The sequence below is a fragment of the Hipposideros armiger genome, unplaced genomic scaffold (genome assembly GCF_001890085.2).
Source record: "Hipposideros armiger isolate ML-2016 unplaced genomic scaffold, ASM189008v1 scaffold_26, whole genome shotgun sequence".
Lineage (NCBI taxonomy): Eukaryota > Metazoa > Chordata > Mammalia > Chiroptera > Hipposideridae > Hipposideros > Hipposideros armiger.
Genome location: NW_017731376.1, coordinates 5,894,453 through 5,916,565, shown reverse-complemented (window position 1 = coordinate 5,916,565; position 22,113 = coordinate 5,894,453). Strand labels below are relative to the sequence as shown.

Below are 22,113 nucleotides of genomic sequence, written 5' to 3'. Positions count from 1 at the left end.
CCTTCTCCCTCCCTGCTTGGTAGCTTGCCTCACTGGGTCGTGCCACAGAGAGCCGAGTGCTGTGTGCTCCGCGTGGCGGATGGGCTGTTCATGAGCAACAGATGGGTGCCCGTGGGAGCACCGCGTTCTGGGTCTCACCTTTGGGTGGTAGTCCTGCATGAGAAACCAAAAAGCGTTGATGGCAAAAGACAGAGAAGCCCCTAGCATTTGTCACGCAGCAGTCTTGTTACCTAGCACCCCTGTCTGCCCAGCTGGACTTTGCTTTGTGGAGTCACTAGAAGAAGCACAGCTCAGGCGTCTTAATAAATTCTTGTACCAACAGCAGCATGCATTTTTCCAGAGGGTCTGCCATTGTCTCATGTTAAGACCACATCATGAAACCATATTGATTTGATCTTTCTAAATATGCTCTTTAACCTGAAAGTGATAGAACTAAACATGAGTGATAAAAGAGTCAGGCGGGGTATGACTTCATTTCCGTTCATAGAGGTCTGAAATCTTCCTACATCCTTCGAGCCGATCAGTGGTGTGCTGCTGGCACACGGATTCCCCCAAGCCCTTCAAATGAAGCCCTGTGCCAGCGTTTGCAGATTCCCATGGTGTAAAATACTCTCGCCTTGGCTAATTTTAAGCTACCAACCTGAGTGACATCACTGATGGCGGAATTGGGCAGAGATTCGCACAGAGCCAGAAGGAGCCGGTTCCAGCGGCCACTAGACTCAGCAGGTGTTTCCTAAAAATAAGCTGCATAGAAAAGAGCTCTCCCTTTTTTTTTTTTTTTTAAAGATTTTATTGGGGAATCGGGGGAAGGGGAACAGACAAGTTGCTGTTGTTTTGTTCTTCAGTCTAGTTGTGGAGGGCGTTGCTTCACTGGCCCAAGTTGGCACCATCATTGCACTCTTCCCGGGCGAGGCAGATCAGTCGCCGGCTTCTGGACGGCCGCTCACTGCGGCTGCTGGCCACTCACGCTGGCTGCTGGCTACACACACAGTAGCCCATGGCAACCCACTGCCACAGGGGCTGCAGCCTATGCCGTCGCCGGCGACTCATGGCAGCCCAGCTCCAGGTTGAGCTGTTGTTCAGCATCTTAGCTGTGGAGGGCAGTGTCACTGGCCCTCATATGTGGGATCCGAACCGGGGCCCTCTGGCGTCCCAAGCCAGCTCTTAACCACCGCGCCACTCGGCAGGCCCAGCTCTCCCTTCTTGACCGCGCCCCCGTGCACTCAATGGTGATTCTTCTTGAGCACCCAGTACATTTGGGGCATCTGTGTGGCCTGACCATGGGCAGCTCTGCCATCAGCCTGCCACAGTGCCCTCCTCCAACTGAATCTTTCTGAAGGGGTGCTTGTCGGAAGCCTGAAGACAGAGCATGAGAAGTGCTTGTGTGGTTCCTTTTTCATGTCGGCTTACAAGTTAAGGTCGTATGAATCTGGCTGAGGCTTGCTGTCACATATCATACCGCTCGGTAGCAAGCTGTGGGGACGGTAGCTATAGCCACCCTGGAGGCTACCTAGGAGGCTGTCTCCCCCAAACACAGAATCTGTAGGACCTGTTACAGAATGAAAACATGGAACCCCTTGTTCAAAAAATAAAGTATTTCATGATGGTGACAGTAGAGCATTAAACCTAGCACAAGGCCCTTCTAAGCTGAGCACCAGTGTGACTGTACTGGACAGGCGCCCGTGAAGGCCCTGCCCCAAGTCTGACAACTGCTGAGTAGCCAGATTGGCATAAGTCACTCCCCCGGCTGCCAGGCTTGTCCTCTGAGGAGCCTTGTTAAATAAGAAATGCTCACTCCGCAAGCAGGGCAAATTAGCGTGCACTCTTGTTTCTGTGTGGCATAGTACCTGATATGAGGGGCTGCCTGATTAGCAAAAATGATAATATTAAAGGATTAAATTTAAAACCAGGTAAACCTTTCCTTGTGTTCCTCTGTGCCACAGGACTCCTGTGTGTCCTGCCACCTGCACCTATTTGAGACCCAGGGAGGGTGGGGACATGTGCCTGCCGGCTGGGCCAGGAGCATGAGCGAGCCCACAGAGGCGGGAGCTCTCTGTCTGCTTGGAAGCTGGTGGGATTTTCGGGGGAAGGGCTTCCTGTCACCTTTGCCCTGGCCCCTTTGAGAACCTATGGAAAGCATATGCTTGTGCTGTCATTGTGGCAGCCCCGGGGGGCCCCTGAACACCTGAAATGTGGCTGGCCCGAATTGAGGTGTGCGATCAGTATAAAGAATGCACTGGATTGCAAAAGACTTAGTATGAAAGAAAAGAATACAAAATGTCTCAATAATCTGTGTATTGATTCCATGTTGAAATGACAATATTTTGTGTATGTTGGGTTGAACAGAATATCTCATTAAAATTAATTTCACCTGTTACTTTTTAATGTGGCTGCTAGAAAATTGTACATTATGTATGTGGCTTGCATCACAGTTCCGTTGTACCTGCTGCTCTAGACTAGGAAAACATGCAGGCATAACCACAGCCTTGTACTTTGCACGTGCACACAGTCTCCCGCAGCCTGGAGGGGTTCAAAGACCTGGAGAGCCCCTCACAGTTCCCAGGTTAACCCTGGAGTAGACAAAGCTGGGAGGGTAGGTGAGGAGGTGAGCGCTCAGAGCTATTGACTGCTTTCCAGCAGTGGGATGACATGTGTGTTTGGGGAAAGAGGTAGAGCAGGCAAGAAATGAGTACAGGACAGGAAATCAGGAGAGTAGTTAGGAGACTGTTGCCACCCTCTTACATCAGGTTCAGATAAACCGCTCTGGATTGATAAATGCCTTCTCAGGAGGCCGAGGAAGAACACCTGAATGAGACCTCTTCCTTTGGCCTAGCCGAGTGGGTAAGGTGAACAATGAATTAACTTGTGGCCTCCAATGCACCTTCTGCCTCTGCCGACCCAGACGAGGCCGTTATTCTCACCTGGGGCCAAGCTTCGCCCTGGTCAAACATTTTTTCTCTTGATCTGGTACTTTTCTGCTCCCTGGAAACACACTTCCCCGTGGTCACATTCCAGAAGGAGGGGGTGAGGTGGGATTTGACAGGTATCAGCCACAAAAGCCTCTTGGACAAAAGAAGTCTTGAAACCTTATCTAAATACCAGCTTTTTGTGGAAATAATCAAGATGTTGAGAATGTTTTTTTTAGTCGCTTTATTTTACACAACTGTTTTGTGTAAAAGAAAACACGTTCTGTTCCTCAGTGGGTTTCAAAATACTGCCTGTGGTTTAAAAGCACAGAAACAATGCACGTGGCATGAAGCACTTGCAGGCACAGCCCGGCAGGCAGCCTGGGAAAAGCTGATGGGGCGAGTGTGTGGCCAGGCCAGCCCTTGGGCTGCATTGAGATGGTGCTGGGGTAGGTGCTGCCCTGAACCACAGCTGTTGGCCCCTCTCAAGAGCAGAGGTCTGTTCAGAGGACTGACAGTTGTCTTTTTGTTTTAGATCGAAACCCAGATATCCGCAGGGTCAGAGGTAGCTCTGATTTCTTTCATCACACAAAAGCATGAATACTTGCGGATGTTTTACTTGCAAACCTTATTCCAAGAACAACCAGCTGACCTTGTTTACAGAGCTGACTTAGGATATCCAACTTCTGCAGCTCTGTTGCTTTAACCTAAAGCCCATCGGATTTCTGGTTCAACAGGGTTGCTTTTTGTTTTTTGTTTTTTAAATGACAGCTAATGTGTGTTGTTTTCACAGGGCGAACCTTTCCAACACATCCGTACTTCTCAGCGCAGCTAGGAGCCGGGCAGCTGTCACTTTACAACATTTTGAAGGCCTACTCTCTTCTAGACCAAGAAGTAGGATATTGCCAAGGCCTCAGCTTTGTGGCGGGCATCTTGCTGCTTCACATGGGTGAGGAAGAGGCGTTTCACATGCTCAAGTTTCTGATGTTTGACAGGGGACTGCGGAAACAGTACCGGCCGGACATGATTATTTTACAGGTAGAGTGTTCCTTGTGTTTTTGACGGAGACAAATGCCAAATGTGTTTGTGACCCCTTTCCGGGTCTAGCTAAGGAACTTTTTCACCATGAGTTAACATTGTCATATCAGTCGTTGCTGCAAATTTACTCTGTGACAGGTGTTATACCAAATGTTTCGTAGGCTCTTATCACCTCAGTAACCTTCAGGAAGACTATTAATAATCAGCTCAATGTATTTTTTTTTTTTTTAGCTGAGCCATCCTGCCACCTGTTGGCAGCTCAGCGGCTGCTCAGCTCGGGCTGGGCATCGAACCGCTGTTGCTCAGAGCTCAAACTCTTGAGCGAGCTCTTAACCAACTGAGCCACTCGGCCAGCCCTAATCAGCTCAATTTATAGATGGGAAAACTAAGGCTCAGAGAGGTTACATGATTTGACCAGGTCACACAGCTAGCAAGTGGCAGAGTTGGGAGTTAAATAAACCCAGGCCTGTCTGACTCCAGGACTCCCTTTGACCCTTCATCAGACCACCTTCAGATGATCTAATTCCTGCCCCCCGTATTTGCTACTTCCCGTACCAGGGATCCCACTCACCTCCGCCCTAGCCCTTGTCCTCCAGGGTTCAGCTCAGACACCACATCCCAGGAGAAGCTCATCCTGAGCACCCTGATGCTGTGTCCCCTACTTCCGCCCAGACGTGCTGTATCACGTTACCCTGCCTCATTTCTTTTATATCACATACTCGCTGCCTGATGTTATCATATTTCTCTATTCACTTATCTTTTATTTTCTGACTTTTCTTAGCATGTATCACGAGAGGGGAAGGATCTTACCCATCTTGGAGCGGCTTCCCTAGTTCCTAGAACAACACTGCCAAGGATGAGGTCCGCCCCCGCTCAGTATGTCAGTATTTGCTGAGTGAGCAAGTGATAGCAGGCAGGTTATAGGAAAAGAAAACGAAGCACAGCGGTGTGCTCCAAGTGCTGATTCTGCCACCTTTCAGAAGTGGAGAGAGCTCTAGATCCTGCTTTGGCGATTCCTAAATGATGGAGCACGTCTTTGTGTGTTCATTTACCAGCGAGATACTGTGATTTCAGAGCCATGGGAAGTACTGGAAAGGACACTTTAGAGCCAAGGACTCTCTCAGAGCACCAAATTGTGTGGTTAAAAACCACCTCTACCTGTGAATATGAACCACACGGACTTAAGTCTCATAAAAGGAAGCCATTCCATTTACTAAAAGATTCTGACCCACATGCCACCTTCCACACATACTTGCAGGTTCTTCCTTCGTTCTTCCCATTAGCTTTAAACAGAGATGCACCTGCCACCTCAGAGAGCAGATTTTTGAGTTTTGTATAATTTAGTATCATAACACATGACTGTGGGCTGGTGGCCTTGGTGATTAGATTCTTTTCGATGCAGAATAGCCATAGCTGGACTGTGTTGTCTGGCTTCTGAAAGTTTGAGCGGTGGGTTTCCGGCTTGCAGCATCTTGGTGGGGATCTGACCCTCTCTTTGTTTTTTCGGGCTTGGGCCGTGGGACTGCTGGGATCGGGGCTGCGCCTGCGACTCATCATAGGGCTTCCTGCCATGTCCGTATCACGCTCTGAAAAGGGGGCCCGTTGCGGTGAAGTTCAACTTTAGTTGGAAAAGTTACTTTTTCCATATTGAGATAAACACTTCTTATTTTAACTTGCTCAGGATCTGTATACTTTTGTAAGTTATAAACCTAGATAAGTCCCACCTGTCCTGCCTCTCGAGTAATTTGGGGGGCGGGGGGAGGGGCGAGGGTGTCCAGAGGGAATTTACTAACTGAACAGGTACAGTAAAATCCTTCTACAGAGTCGCTGTGTGTCCTCACTTCACTCGTAGCAGAGAGGCCAGCTTTTTATTTCTAATTCTCCTGAGCTTGAGTTTTGCTAGGAATGTGTATTTGTGAGAGAATTTACGAAGTGTTTCCACAAGACAGATGTTGAGATTCTCTTAGCCAAGGACCGAAGGGAACAGTAAAATGAAAGGAAGTGGTAGAAGACCCAACATGAGTGTTTGGGCCTGCACCTAGCCAGGGCCTCGCGTGCAGTGGGCACCCAGGAAGCTCTTATTGGACAAACGAGTAGCTGAGATCAACGACTGTCATCAGCCAGTAGAAACTTGAAAGCTCTGGCAATCCTTCTGTCACATCCTGTGAGGGGGACAATCACCACGTACCTGCAGCAGATCGCTGACACCTGTGTGTGTGTGTGTGTGTGTGTGTCCCTGCAGATCCAGATGTACCAGCTCTCCAGGCTGCTGCACGATTACCACAGAGACCTTTACAATCACCTCGAGGAGCACGAGATCGGCCCCAGCCTCTACGCCGCCCCCTGGTTCCTCACCGTGTTCGCCTCCCAGTTCCCTCTGGGGTTTGTGGCCAGAGTCTTTGGTGAGTGTGGAAACCTGTTTGCCAGAACCAGCCTTCTCGTGTTAGACGAGAACCATTTATTGTCACTCCATGGGGCCTCTCCTTATTGTTACACCTGTATCTTCTGCACGAACCGGGTATTGTGTGACACCATAAGCTTAGTTTAGGATTAGGTTTTATGAATTTCAAGACCTGCCTAATTTCTGATAATCATTGCGTTTCCCTTAAGACCTTCATCTGGTGGGATTTAGACCTGATTTCCTCCCCATCAGGCTCTTCCTAGAGCAGACATTTTAACTGAGGAGCCCCGGCATGTATTCCAGGAGGTATTTCCCATGAATCACCTTCCTCAACCTCTGTGGCTGGTGACGATGTTCACTGATAGCTCCTTAAACCTTTTTGCCCAATGACTTCAGAGCTACTGTTCTTCCTAGATTCTCTTCGTACCTCCGCCTCCCCGTTCTCTCTCTTCCTATACTTGGCTCATGCTTGAAGACACCTGTGTCGCTGACTTACTGTCCCCTCCTCACATGGCCCCCTGCCTCACCTTCCCAAAATTAACAGCCACTTCTACTTCTGTGCCCCACCGTAACCATAGGTTGTTCTCATTTTAAACCACCCCCCATTCTCTTGATTTACTTTTGAAGAAGATTGCCTCTGTGAAAATAAAATAGATGTTCATGGGCAAAGTCTCAAAACTGCCTTGTCTAGTTTACCTCAATAAAAAATAAAAACAGTTTAAAAACTGCCTTGATACGGCAAGGTAGGTGCATCCTTTTGGAGCTGAGTGAAGCACTGTGAGCCCAGTCAATTCTTGTACACTGTGTTTTCCCTACTTCCAAATGAAATAACAATTTTGACAATTCAGGTTGTTTTTATTTTTATTTTATTATTTTTACCGTGGAGGAGGAGATAATTAAAAAATTGATAATCATCACGTCAGATGGTTTTAAAGTATCATTTACATTCAGTCATTTGATAGCTTAAAAGCCTATAGTTTTATCATAGTTGTTTGTTTTTAGAATTAGCATCCTAAAGAGAATGTTCACAAATATTGAAAGAATACTACTTTAGGCAGCTTTGGGTAAACAGCCTGCATATCCAAATTCTAGATATCCTAGAATTTTATTTTTAATGTAAGTGAGCATTGAGTTGTCTTCTCTCTTCCTCTTCCCCACTAAAGCACTAAAGTTTTATTATTATTCACTTGTATTCACGAACTTTTCAAGAATTTCCCATTTGGCTTTACTAGAAGAACCTATTGATATAGTCTTAAAATCTTCACTACCCCCCTCCCCTTTTGTATAACTGTCTCCCCAAATGGATTTTTATTTTCTGTCCCTAAAAAAATAAACATTGAAGAAAATTGGTACTAAAAGCTCTTCTTTCTGGTTAAACAAATTGTTCAACTTTCATGAAGGTTTTATATCATAGTTAAAAAAAATAACTAAAACCCTCAAAATTGTCTTGTCTTTTTAGTTTACTAACAAGAGTCACAAAAACTATTAAGATCCCTAGCTGTAGGCTTCAGTTTTTCTTGCCAAAAGTTTCTATGTATTTTACTTTTCTTTCTCTGGAAATTGAAAGCAAATCATTAGTCTACCTTTACTTGCCTTTTTTTTTCTCCTGATTCCTGACTGTATTTTTTCAGACCGGGTAATGGAGAGGAGTGGAGACTGAAGGGGGAAGGCGGGAGTGTTTGTTACTGGTTTGAGAACAGCTCAAGCATCTAATGACACAGTGGAGAAAATCCTACAAAGGGCGCTGGGCTGGAAGGGATAAGGTCAATGTGAGTGACCGCTGCCCAGCCGCAGGCACCGCAGCTGCTGCCTGCACATGGTTCTGGGGCTCTAGGGCCGTAAAGCCCCAGGAAAAAAACATACCTTAGGCTGCATAAGTGGATAAAAGGCATTAACAACAGATAAACTCTGCTTTGGAAATGAGTATTCGGAACTCTATGAAGCTCCTCCTAATGATTTCATAAGTAAAAGTTAAGACTAGTAAAAGCCAATATTTTTCTCTCTATTATGTAGCCAGTGGTGGGCCTTGGAGTTTCTTATACATTATGCATAAAGATGCCAGCGTCTTTGTAATTCCCGGATCCCACAGACCCCCTGCGGCACTAAGTGGGTTTGTGTCCAGCTGGCTAAGGGCTCAGCTCCTAGAGTTATAGGCAGGAAGTGGGAACTCAAGGCAGCACTGTGTTGTGATGTCATTTTGCAAAAACTGCTGGTGTTTTTGCACAATCCATCCCATCTATCAGGACTTGACAACAAACTGTTTTATTAGTAGGTTCCATAGAAAAGATAGGCCCCCAAAAACTATTCCAAGTTAGCATTGGTGACTTCCACCGTGTTTGTTTAGCTTCATGATGGTGGGCAGAGAGCTTAGCTTTAAATCCCAAATCATACACTGTAGTCTTTTTTTGGCCTGAAGCCCATTTCATTATAAGCCTTTAGGCCTGGATAAGCCCTAAAAACAAATGAATCTTTGTTAACTACTCACTATTTTATATGTAAGTAAAGGATTCTCAGCTTGTAGTCAGTGTAGCTAGTATATTAATTAACATATGCCCCTTGGAGGGACAGCTGCCAGGGATGTATGTACCTTAACCTTCACCTGGTAATCACACTTTGCTGGATGTCAGTCCTGTCTGGGTGTCACATCATGTAAACTAACCTCCTCCTGTATTATTCCAGTTTGGGTGTGGAGGGGTCCCTAGGGAGATGCTGGCTCTGTTCGCCGTCTAATCATGTCTGTCTTTGGGAAAAATCTGAGAAATAGGACCTGGCTTGCTCCTCATGGAGGAAGAGGCTGCCGTATCAGGCTCCTGAAATTTTCTATAGGACATGCTGCCAAGTAGGTGAGAGAGGAGGTGGAATCTAAACACTGAGGGCTAGGCAAAAAGCGCAGAAGCCACCTGTAATACAGGCAAGGATTCGGAGAGGCTTGAGGACTAAAATAGACCCAGGAAACAAGACTGTTTGCACAGCCAGGAAAATTGGCGCTTCAGGGAAGGTGATGCAGTGGTGATGGAGTTTCGCACAGTCTGCCTATGCTGCTGCGAGGCTGTCATCACCCTTCGTTTCCCTCCTACCTGTTCCTGGTAGGAACGCGGGGGTGTCACACCTGGAGGACGGCCGCCTACCAGAGAAAGCTAAGGAGAGGGATTGTCCTTGACAAAGACAAGGGTGGCTGGGAAGGAGATGTAGTGTAAGTCCGCTTACCGGCCCTGTGCGTGGCGTTTACCTTTTTCCCCCACAGGAAAATTGCGCTCTCGTACCATGAGGAGTTTCAAATAGAATTCTCGTACCCGTTAACACAATCACAGGGCTGCCGAAGTGTCTTCAGAGGAAAGTGGTTATTTATGTTGTTCTCAGCAAATAATTTGAAGAGTGGCGGAGTAGCTGAATTTAAGGCTCCCTTTACCTCCTGCCTGATACAGCCCTTTGCCTGTTTCTAGGCGGCTTGAGAAAGGAGAGGAGGAGGGACGGCAGCCCCAGCGCTGTGAGCTGAGCAGTGCGCGCTGCCGGGGGCCTCAGAGCCCTTCACCGTCGCGGGTAGTGGGGTTCACATGCTGGGAATTCACTTTTCCAAGGAGACTATTGTTTTGTTCTTTAAAAAAAAAAAAACAAAAAAACACAATTCCAGAATGTGAATGTATAAGGATTGGAATATGCACAAAAATGAAAATAATTTGGGTGAGGGCATTGGGTTTATAGGTAACATTTTTCTTTACCGTTATTTAAAAATTACTCACTTCTTTGAATTTCCAGGGGGAGACAAATGCACTCATTGTTTAAAGGAGATAGGTGTTGCCCCCCAAGCATACTCAAGATAGATTTCAGAGCCCCTTCTCCCAAGCAAAACTAGGAGGGGTCTTTCCTTCAACCCTTTGGGCACATTCCTGCATGGTACACCCAAATGGACTCCTTACTTGAGGCCTCCAGAGTCTCACAGAAGCTTCTGGCGCTGAGCTCTCCCAGGCTCACTGTGCAGACAACCGGCTGGCTTGTCTTCGGAAGTACGGGCACCTGGATTGGGCGTCCATGAGTGCTGGTGACCTGAGCATCTTGCAGCTGGCAGCACACACTTGTGAATGTGCTGGTGGGCATCAGCATGGTCTCATCAGTGGCTCTTAGAAAGTGGCGTTTCTCTGTCTAAAACAAACTGGCCCTTGCAAGGGTCAGACCCATAACCTAGATCTCCTTAACATCATCTCCTTACCGATGCACTGACCTACACAGAAAAGGGAACTGAGAGCCTTCGGTGACCCTATCTGCGCTCTGGGTACAGTTAGACAGGTGTGGCAGCAGAAAGCCCTTGGGAACCGGCCCCACCTTTAGACTGCAGCTCCAACTCTTCCTCACCATACTCTCTCCAGGCTCCCGCCCCTCATGGGGTTCTTTCACCCTCTCTTCATTTACACCTTCTTTTCCTTCTGCTCAGAGTATTATTCCCTGACTTCTTACCTGTTGGGTTGTCGGAAAAGTCATGACATATTTTTCTATGTTTTTCGTTGCAAAAACGCGTCATGACTTTTCCGACAACCCAGTAGCAAGTTTCTATGGGTTTTTCAGGACTAGGTTTGGCTTCCACCTTTCTTGGACTTTTTCTTCCCTTTTGTTAGCATAACACCCAGGGCATAACTCTACCAAACCAATGATTGTTAGTGTGTCTCTGTACTTTGTTCTTTGTCCATGGCTGACTCCAAAGTGCCCAATACAATGCCTGGCAAGTATTAAATGCCCGATGAACACTTAAATTAGAGAAACTTCCCAGCAGGGAAGAGTGCTCCTAAGGTGTTGAGAATAGCATTAGGAAAGAATATTTCTTTTTTATCACATTAAATACAAACCATTAAATCCAGTGAAATAAACATATCCAGAGTTATATTTTGTTTTTAATACACCAGTAGAGTTTTAAAAACAGACACCTCTCCAAACTTGCTTTTGTTTTCTTCATATAGTCCAAAAAAGTCTGAGTTTGGAATCATAGGAAGCACTGTACTGAGTAAATTTGTTATAAAAACCAAGATCCTAAAGGAATAAAACTTGGAAAGCCCATTGTTAACCTTAGGAGACTGCCGATGTGGGCTGCATATTTGATTATGCTCATAGAAGTTCCCCAATAATTATTTAATTGCCTTAGATGTGGTGCCGTGTCTAAGTTTAAGGTACCTGTCCCTCAGAGAGCAAAGAATTGAGCTGTAATAAGTCATGGGTCTAGTAGTGAAGCCCATTCCCCAGGACCCCTGCCCAAAATGTCTTGATATTCATTCTGATAGATGCCATCACTTTTTGTTCAGCTATAAATATCCAGATACTGAAAGGAAGTCTCAGTGTCTAAACCACAGTCTTCAAATTTACTTTGTTTGGTTTTTAGAAATGTCATTTCTGTATAAAAGTACATCTTAGTTATAGTGCTGTTTTAGATCTTTTTTATTTTCTGCAGTGGTGAATTACGTGGGTAGACTGTATATTTTATAAAGCAGACATTTCACAGGAATATTCTTCCATAGCACTGCCTTGATACACATAATACTTGCCCTAAGAAGCTCCACTTTCAAAGATATGACCAGTTCTGTAACTTAATCTTCCCAGCCAAACTGAAGAGGGAGGCAGCCATCAGACCTTTCTGGTTCCCTGGGGTCCCCCTGAACCTCGAGCAGTTGTGATGTTTGTGGAAACTGTGTTGCTGAGCTCTGAGACTGGCCAATCTCAGCAGCTGCATTGCTTAAGGCTGCACCCAGCCATGCACCAAGTCCAGTGCCGTGGTTAAGGTTCCAGGGCTAACCCGGCCTCTCAGTACCTAGGTCTGTCATGTTCACTGTCCACAAACTGCTTTGGCTTGGACACCTTTCCCATTTGCACAGAAGCACCCAGCCTCTGTTTTCCTGTTTCTTAATGGCTTTTACATGTCATCACACTAAGCCACCGAGAGAGGCACAGTCCTGGGGATTCTTCTTTTCACCTGCTTTTGTCTTCTTTGACTTGATGAAATTTACTGCTATTTTTGTCTCTTCCGTTATCCTGCAGCCAAAAAATAAAAGAGAGAGAGAGAGGGAAATATTGGCAGTGGTCTCTAATTAGATTTATGCTCTCATCTTTAAAATTATATCTCTTTTTATATTACTATTCCAGTTGTTAGGTAACTTGTCTTAATTTAGTAACCCAACTGTTAGTTACTAGGGCTGTGCTTTAGCACCAGGATATTTGATTCTTTCTGGAGTGGCTTCAACTCTGTGAGGAACGGGGAGCCAAGGCTGGACTGGCTGCTCACCCCGTTGCCTTAGCCACTTCCCTCCCTCTCACTGTGTACAATCAACGGGGGGATTGCTAACAGAAGAAAAAATATGGCAAGAACTACAAAATAACTCTGGCAAAGTTCTTTTGAATTCCTCTGGGGGAGATGTTTTTTACTCCATTATTAAGCTAAAATTCAGTATACTTGTATTTAATAATGTAATTTTGCAGTTGATCAGACATTTTAGTTTTTTAGGGATCTTTTAATCCCTATTTCAAAATAGAGGAAACAGGCATTTTTATTTTATTTTTTTAACTAATGCTGTTTTTTTCTAAACGTATATCTAAATGCTGTATATCTGATAATGTATATCTAAAAATCTTTCAGTTTTACTCATAAAAACTGAGTAAAGTTTAAGAGTTACTGTTTTTTAGTAACTCTTGAAATCCAGAGCATTTCTGGGTAAATGGACTAATAACAACTTTTCTTTTTCTCAATTTAACTTTTGAAGCATGTTTGAATTTAATATCTTTTTGGAGAGAAAAAAAGATTTACATGAACCTGTGGCAAAATCTTAGTATGTTTATCTATATTTTATTATTTGTAATATTGTCTTGACAACCCTATCTGAAATATCAGGCTCTTCAAAAGGAAATAAAGTTTGCAGTTTGGGGTCATGTTTCCCTCTGTCCTGCTCTATGAAGTGTGGAAAAAAAGATGGAATGGTGTTTCATCAGAAGCTGGTCTGGTTTAACTTTCTGCATTTCTGTGTTTTCCCAGATATGATCTTTCTTCAGGGATCAGAGGTCATATTTAAGGTGGCCCTAAGTCTGTTGGGAAGCCATAAGCCCTTGATTCTGCAGCATGAAAACCTAGAAACCATAGTTGACTTTATAAAAAACACACTACCCAACCTGGGCTTGGTGCAAATGGAAAAGACCATCAATCAGGTACGATTCAGTCTAACCTTCCAACAGCTAAAGCGACCCTGGATATATAAAAGCTTAATTTTGGTTTGTTTGTTTGTTTGCTTGTTTGTTTTGGAGTAGAACCTATTTTCTACCACTTTGTATTTTGGGGCAGCATCATGCATGGTGCCTGGCATGTAGGGGGCTCATCACAAATATGTGTTCGGTGATTAAACGCACATGGGAGAGTGCGTGTGGTGAGTGTGATTGTGAAATGCCACATGGATACTCGGTGGCAGTGTTTAGGGGTGATAACCAGCACAGATTATCAGCAGTTTCTTATAATTAAGAGGTTTTACTCCTAGTTGTGAGTTTTTCTGAAATACGTACATTTATTCAATGTAGATTTTTGTGAAATAAGTGCTTTGATTTTTCTGCTGAGTGGTATTTGGAATTTTCTAAAAAATAACTGATAGCAAAGTTGTGATAAAGCATATATATTCTATAAGTTGGCGAGTGTGTGTGTGTGTGTGTGTGTGTGTGTTAATAGAACTCTGTGTTAATAGAACTCCCACGGCTGTGGTTTCAGCACCTCTGGTTTCTGGGTACAGTAGAATCATTATTTCCTGAAATGTTAGGGGTGAGGGGTGAATTGAGATGGTAATTACAACTAGATCAATTGCTGAATGGTTTGGGTTAGGGCTGGGAGCAGAGTCTGATTCTGTGTAAGAAAGAGTCTTCCACTAATGATTGCTGACTGTGAAGGACTGGGCTACTTAGCAGAGGGTGGGGTCACCCGTGGAAATGTCCAGAGTCCAGATGACTGAGACTGCTTTGGAAGAGAGCTCTGCATCCAGGCACTGCAGAGTCAGCAGTCAGGCCTCCTAAGCCTAGAACCTAACCTCCCCTGCTCCACATGCAATGAAAACAGAGCAGTTTGCTAAAAACAAATAATAAAATAAAGCTATTTTTTAAAAAATCCTTATTCTGAGGATTTCTGTAAATCCAGTGTCAGGCGTCCAGTTGATCCAGGGCATTGTACCCAGACGCAGCGCTTGTGATTTCCTTTGCTTCCCCCTCCTTAGGTGTTAGGCTCAAAAAAGAAGCAAGATGGTCTGGAGTGGGGGAGGGCGTCATGCCCAGTGTCACTTGAGCTCTCTGCACATCTCTGCCTGTTGAGAGCAGCTCTCCACTCTGCACATTTGCCTTCCGTTCATTGTAGGCCTTGCCTCTCTGTATTTTACTTCCCTGGCACGTTTCTCTCAATGTGAATAACTTTGGCTTGTTGAGACCTTACTGTTGCCAGGTTCTGTGTGAATCTATAAATACACATGATCTCATTTAATCGTGACCACACTCCTGAGAGGAGAGGTGGTTTAACCCCTGAGCAACCCAGGGCTCACAGTGGTTAATTAACTGGCCCGCAGTCACCCTGCTGCAAAGTGCAAAGGGAGGGTCTCAAACTCAGGTCCCTCGGCCTCAAAGTGCTTTAGCGGTTACTGAGTAGCCCCCGGCCTGTGGATGTCATTTACTTACAGAGTTTTTCTGTATTTTACCTGTATATTAATACTGAACTCTTCACCTTTTTGATTTTTTAAATTCTGGCATTTTGTACAGAAGTCAGAGCTTTCATTGCAAATACTTACATCTTAAGGCTGCTAGGCACACACAAAGAGCCTTCGTCACCTACCCAAGTCTGTGCCCAGTGAGCGCCTTGCCTTTGCTCCTGTCTCTAAGGCAGGCAGCCTCAGCAGACATTCAGTTTACCTCCTGGATATTGAGCTCCAGAAAAAAAAACCAAAACCCATTTTCCTCCTTTTGCTGTAATGAATACTTACTCAGAGTGTTGGGTACTCTTTAAATGTTGGAAGAATGGCCATGGACAGCAACTTGGAGAGAGAACAGGTTTTTTTGTAGTGTGTACCTGATTTGTTTCAGGCAACTGTTTTTGAACTTGGCATCTTTTATTCTACTAACTTCTTAACAACTCTGGAACGTGTATTACAACCCCCGTTTCTGTAGACTGGAAAGCTGGGCATGGAGAGAGGAACATGCTCCACCCCCTGCATAACGTGGCAGAGCCAAGAATTGAACGTGTCTCTCTGACACCAAAGCCCATCCTATGAAGAAAATAAGCATGTAATCCAGTAATTACACATGTGGGAGAGCTCCTGTGGGGCCTGTGTGAGGGCTTATGGGAGCTGGGCCGGTGGAGTGAGTGCTGACGTTGAAAATTGAGGGAGCATATTGCAGCTGGGACTAAAGGAATGCTGCAAGCCAGGGGTTGGCACACGTTTCCTGTAGAGGGCCAGGTGGAATTTTAGGCTCTGTGGCCATAAGGTCTCTGCTGCCTTTGCAGTGTGAAAGCAGCCGTCGATAGTATGTATAGGAATGACGTGCCTGTGTTGTAATAAAACTTTATTTACAACAACTTCGGTGGGACAGATTCAGTCCTCCGACTAGTTTGCTGACTCCTGATCGATCGCAGCATATGCAAAGGCGTGGGAGTGAGAAAATAGAAATTCTAGATGCTGACACCTACAGCTTTTTTTTCCTTTTTTTCTTTTTTTCTGTGACATGGCTAGGGACTAAGGAGTAGTGATGTATGGAACATAAAAATCTACATTTTGGGGCCCATGTTTTTTAGTTTGCCAAAAGTCTTGACAGGAAGCAGTTAGCATACCCCAGGGGGTCTCTGCCCTCTTTTCCTCCCATGTTCTCCTACGAACTTGGCATCTGAGAGCGCTGTGTCAGGCTTGCTGCCCCCTCACTGCCTTCTCCCCTCCAGAGGGGTGCGCTAGTCTCAAGTCCTACTCAGAGCGGAGGCCTGAGGTGCAGTGTGAGTCCTCTGCAGTCTTAGAGAACCCCCAGGCTCGAATCTTGGAGGCCCACAGGGCAGAAGTGATAGACGCCCATGACTGAGCGTACTGCCCTGGGGGGTGGGCGGAGCCTGTGATGGTCACGGTCCGCATTCAGGATGGGGGAGAAGGCAGCTGAGGACAGGGCTCGGGGGCTCTGGGGCTCTGGCTCAGTACGGATAGGCGGGGCGCAGCCACCGAGGGGCACGTCCAGAGTTGAGAGTCCAGGGCCGGAGGCCTCTGAAAGCTCCGTGGACTTCCTCAGTGTGACTTAACTGTCTGCTGAGTATAAGCCATAAAAATTCTCCGACCCAAGAAGGGGGAAACCCTGCAAATAAACAGAAACTAAGAGGAGGTCAGGTTTGTATTCTTGCCAGTGAGTGCTGTCTGCTTATGCAGCCTCAATTCAGTGTCAGGAAAGAAAACAGAATTGGGAGACAGAGTTGCTTTGGGAGACAGAGCAAATAGCCTGTTTTCAGCATCCTTTGGGCTCTGTTCCAGGTGTGGCCTGTCACTGTATCACCTAGAAACCTGTAGGAAATGCGGAATCTGGGGCCCCACCCCGGACCTGCTGAGTCATAATCTGCATTTTAACAAGATCCCCAGGGGATTCACACACACGGGAACATTTGAAAAGCTCCACTGGGGGCAACTTCATTGTCAACACACTAGGCAGTTCTCTGTTCTAGCCGAGCTTATAGGATGGAAACCAGAATCTTAACAAGGTTCCTTTGTTCAGAAGGCGCTCCTCCAAATCAGGGGCCAGGCTGCCTCTTCTGCCCTCAAGAAGAGCCCTGGCTGCTTGGGCGGCCTGCGCTGTGAAATGAGCACTTTTTAGAAAGGCCAATCTGTGCTGGACCCAGAGGGTGGAGTATGTCGGGAGGGGTATTTCATTTTACCATTGGCATTGTTTAGAATTGCTCGCATGTGGTGATAATAAAAAGCAGACCAACTTTTCGCTGGGTTTATTACGGTTTTTAAATTCACTACAGACACTGTGCCCCCTTGTGGCCGATACCTGAGCAGACTTCCGGTGTGCCACTGAGACCAGCAGATGCAGGGCAGGGCCTGGGGGTGGGGACAGTGAAAAGCACGTGGCCAGTTCTGCAGACATCAGGGTTAATGGCTCCAGTATACAGAGCGTCCACAGACTGCAAAGAGAAACACTGGGTCTGCAATAGCACATGAGCCAAGAACATAGAGACACAGTTCCCTAAAGAGGGGCTCCATCTGTTGGGTCGTCGGGAGAGTCATGATGTGTTTTTCTGTTTTTCAGTGCAAAAATGTGTCATGACTTTCCCAACGACCCAATAGTAAACAAGTACTGGGAAAATAGTAGTTTCACGCTATTTAAATAACATATAATGTTTTACCTGCTAGATTAACCAAGCAAAAATTTTGAATGCCAGTACACAGTGCCAGGGGTATACTGTATCTGGCACATTCGTGTGTTGCTAATGGCATTGTACATCGAGTGTTCCATTTGGGAAGCAATTTGGCAATACGTATCACAAGCCAGTAAAAACATTCGTACCCTTTGACTCAGTAATCCCATTTTTTGGAATGTATCCTTAGGAAATAATCCAAAATATGGGAAAAGCCATATGTACAAGGATGTTTAAAGTTGTCATTTACAACAACAAAAGTGTGCAAGTGACTGGGTATCCAGCACTTGATGAATGGATTAACATGGTTATGATATTTCAAGTTGGTAGAATACCAGGAAGCCATTTAGAATTATGGTTATAAAGAATATATAGCAACTTGAAAAAGAATTATTTGAGGACCGGGGCATAACTGCAAAACTGAGGGCTCTAAATGTTTGGGCTGCCAGGAGATAATGATGCAGTTTAAGCAAAGATGATTATGACCCAGGATGGTTCTGAGGGATTAACGGGGGCCTGAAAGAGTTTACAGGCTTAGGCACAGTTGAAAGCCATTAACCTCAGCATATTATCAATCTGTATAAAAGGCCAGAGGTTTTGTTCCCAGGTTTTCCATGTTAGGAGCTCCTTTAAAAATAAATCTTGGTCAAATATTGGGCTCTCGGAAAAGTCATGATGCATTTTTGCAACGAAAAACATAGAAAAAATACGTCATGACTTTTCCGACAACCCAGTATATGATGATAAAGGAGAACTGACTGGGTGGTGAACACACAATGTGATATGTAGATGACGTATTTCAGAATTGTACACTTGAAACCTATGTCATTTTACTAACCATTGTCACCCCAATACATTTTAATAAAATAAATTTTGGTGGAAGAAAAACAAGTAACTGTGTGTATGACATTTATTCTGCACCATGTTTATAATTACACACTAATGCCACGGCAATCTCGGTTTTAATGTTGGTGGTTTGTACTCTTGTTTGAGCTATTCACAAGTTCCATGATGTGGCCTCCTTTATAATTTTGCTAAAGCACAAGGTTGAATGTTAGGGTTTCAGGACAAGTGTGTGGAAGCAAATCCCTTAGCCGAGGGAGCCCCCACTTGACTTGCTGGGCATGTGCCGGGAACATCCATGAGTTGTCTCATGTAATTCCCACTGCGATGCTGGGAAGTAGGTGGTATCACCCCCGTTGTTGGCAGCCACGAACTGATCCTGGGAGAGGTCAAGTAACTTTCTGAAGGTCATTCAGGGAGTCGCCAGTGGAGCCCTGATTTGAGTCTGACTGAAAGCCTGTCTCAGTTAGTTTCCTCGACTAAAAATAGAGATGATAATCTGTGCTGACAACTCTGAGTGGACAGCAGAGAATCAGGTCAATACAGTAAACTGCTCACGCACACGCCACAAATACAATGTGTATTAGTTTGTCGTCATAGGATGACTTTTGTGCCTCATTAGGATTATCCATTGAATTAAATTGAAAACCAGGAAGCGGAGAAATTAATCACAAGGAAGAGAAAATAAGATTGTTGGGAATGGTGAGAAGGTAAACATGGTTTTTGAAACTTGATTTCAGGGAAGATAGGACACACCCATGTTTGAATGCTAAGGGGCCATCAGGGGAAGTGAGTTTTTCATTGATTTTAATTCTGTTGGCCTTTCTTAAGGAAATGCAGTGAAGTAGTTTCTGCTCTCATAAAGTCTAACTTCATTCTCTAAATGTGTGTTCTGATCATGCTGGCTTTTTTAATATGGTAACTGAATTCTCAGATCCCACCAATCCATGTTGGGGCTCCCCTCCTGTGCTGAGAGGCACAGCCCCATGGGGTGATCCTACACAAACAACAGGAAAGCAAGGAGAGGCCTGGGGCGCCAGCCTCTGCCCTCTGACCTCCTTTTCAGCCCTACTTCCCTCAAGCTCACTCACCAAGAGAAAGTACAAATGCGAACAACTCACTCACTTGTGCACTTGGGGTTGTTTTTCACATGGGTGGTTTTTTCATCACTGTTACTATTATGGGAAGGAAGGCAGCCCAGGCATTGTTTCATATTCACTCATCTGTGTGGGTGACATTTGGGTTTTTGGCTCTTCTCTGCATGTCTTGTGTGCAGAGAAGGGGTTTTTAGTAAACAGTTCCATTACTTAGCTGTTCTTGTAACTCTGAAAACCCAAGTGAACTATAATGGAACTTTGACTCGGTGACTGGGCACGTGGGGCCGTGACTCTTTTGTTTTGTTTCCTCCCTTTGACTGATAGTTAATGTATCTAACCGAATAGAATTTTCAGAGTAAAAGGAAATTCAGGTACTGAAATAAGAACTAAAAATAAGTTTTTGGAAGCCTTTTTAAAAAGAAGGTTTTGGCTTTTGAAAAATGAATATCAGAGACCCACACTTACTGTTAATCTTAGGTATATTTCTAAATACTTTCTATATAGCCTTTCTTCCCAAGTAAAATGACTACCTTCCCCATGCAGAATTTTCCTGAATTGTCACTGATATTCCAGGCATAGACTGTGTAGTGGGTGTTTGTGAGCATGGTCACCTGTGTGTATGGTGTGTGTGTGTGTGTGTGTGTGTGTGTGTGTGTGTGTGTTTTATGGTGTGTGTGTTTTATGGTGTGGGGTGTGTGTGTGTGTGTGTGTGAGATTTCTCTCACTTTCAGTGCCTGATGACTTTCCTGTGTTTCACAGGTGTTTGAGATGGACATCTCTAAACAGCTACAAGCTTATGAAGTTGAGTACCACGTGCTTCAAGAAGAACTTATCGATTCCTCTCCTCTCAGTGACAACCAAAGAATGGACAAATTAGAGAAAACCAACAGCAGCTTACGCAAACAGAACCTTGACCTCCTTGAACAACTGCAGGTAGAGCTCACTTAGGAAGCAGCTTCCTGAGCCTCAAGTGTGTGGTGGTTCATTAACTCACCAAAGGCGCTAGCAGGCCGGGCATTCCCGTGACCCCGCTCTGTTTATAGTTGGGATCAAAGGTATCCCCGAAGAATGGAGCCTTTTTATTAGGGAGCAGAGAGGTTGTCCTTCGCGGAGGTCAGACAGTCCTGGAACTTGCTGAGAGGCTGTGTCTGCACTCAGCCTTTTAGGAAACGGGCCCAGAGATGAACTTGGGTTCAGGATGCCATGGTGCTATTAGCTGAATGCCAGCAATTGTGCTTTGAGTCATGATGAGAGAATCAAAGGCTTGGGCTTCCATGAGCGAAGCCAGCTTGGTCCATGGAGGGGATATTAAGGGAGGAAAGTGACACCGAAATCTTCCAGAGTGTGCGATCATGATACGTGAGTCCTTGGCGCAAATGCAAAGGTTTGATTAATGAAGGACACAGTTCTCCACTCTGGAAGCTTCCATTTTAACATGGGACAAGTGTGGATGAGGACATACTGTAGAAAGGCAGACACAGACCCTGCACGCAGAAGGGAGACATGGAGCAAACACGGAGAGGTACAATTCGAGACCTGGCTTTCCTGGGTCTGGTGGTGTCCCCACCCATACTGTCACCCGAGGCAGACTGCTAACCTCTGTCCTGATCCCCTCATTTGTGTGACAAGGACAAGAAGAATGCCTAAGTGCTTAGCACAGCTCCTGTACCAATCAGATAGAATAAAGGCACCATACCATCTCCTTTTTTAAACAACCATAAATGGGTGGTAATGCTGTCAATGTTAAGGAATTGTTTGTGGAGTGTTTAAAAAATTTTGGTTTGAGTTTCTGCAGAGAAAAATACATATTTTTCCCCCAAGTGTGTATTTTATGGTGGTGTTGGGCTGACCTTAGAATAGGCTTTCCGTCCTGATCTGAGCCCCTTGTTTTTCTCTGTAGAAGTTGCTGCTCTGCAGATATAAGCTTGACGATGATACGAGAAGGCCAGCATTTGAGAGCCTAATAAATCAGCCCTTCTCTGCAGTGCATTTCTCCCAGCAGGGATTTGTCCCAGTAGATCCGAGTAGATATTTATTGTAGAGGAACAAAGAAAAATGCTTTCCCTACCCAGTCTTAACTACCTGTCATATTTAGAAATTTAGCTGCTCCCCTCCTCCCCTCCCTTCCCCCCCTCCCCCAAGGTTGAGATGTCCTAACTAATAATATGTCTGAGGGCAATCTCTCCAGGACGTCACAGCTGCAACACGAAGGGAAGGTTCCAGGGGATAAAGAGCCTTATTTGGCCTGTAAAGGTCTGCAGTGTAGGTGGTAATTTTAAATGACTTCCAAACAAACAGTAGTTCCCTGAAATATAGCAGGATGGAAACATTTCTAACAAAGCTCAGACTTGCATTTGAAGCTCTTGACTTGTTCAAATAGGCAGTACTCAAATAAAAGGTTCATTTTATTGGGCTAAAGCCCAGGTGTGTGTGTGTGTGTGTGTGTGTGTG

The 22,113-nt window shown here is 45.2% G+C and overlaps 1 protein-coding gene across 7 annotated transcripts in view; it reads left to right on the top strand.

Annotated features, from left to right (window-relative positions):
* TBC1D1 (TBC1 domain family member 1) overlaps positions 1 to 22,113 on the top strand; it is a 108,252-nt gene that overhangs the window by 81,513 nt on the left and 4,626 nt on the right. For 6 of the 7 annotated variants that reach the window (XM_019636046.1, XM_019636045.1, XM_019636042.1 and 3 more), the window contains 4 exons: positions 3,700 to 3,944; positions 6,187 to 6,346; positions 13,352 to 13,521; positions 20,422 to 20,595. In XM_019636046.1, the coding sequence (XP_019491591.1) occupies positions 3,700 to 3,944; positions 6,187 to 6,346; positions 13,352 to 13,521; positions 20,422 to 20,595 (749 nt within the window). Of the gene's footprint in view, positions 1 to 3,699; positions 3,945 to 6,186; positions 6,347 to 9,333; positions 9,539 to 13,351; positions 13,522 to 20,421; positions 20,596 to 22,113 lie in introns of those variants that run through there. The other variant, XM_019636048.1, reaches the window with a different exon arrangement.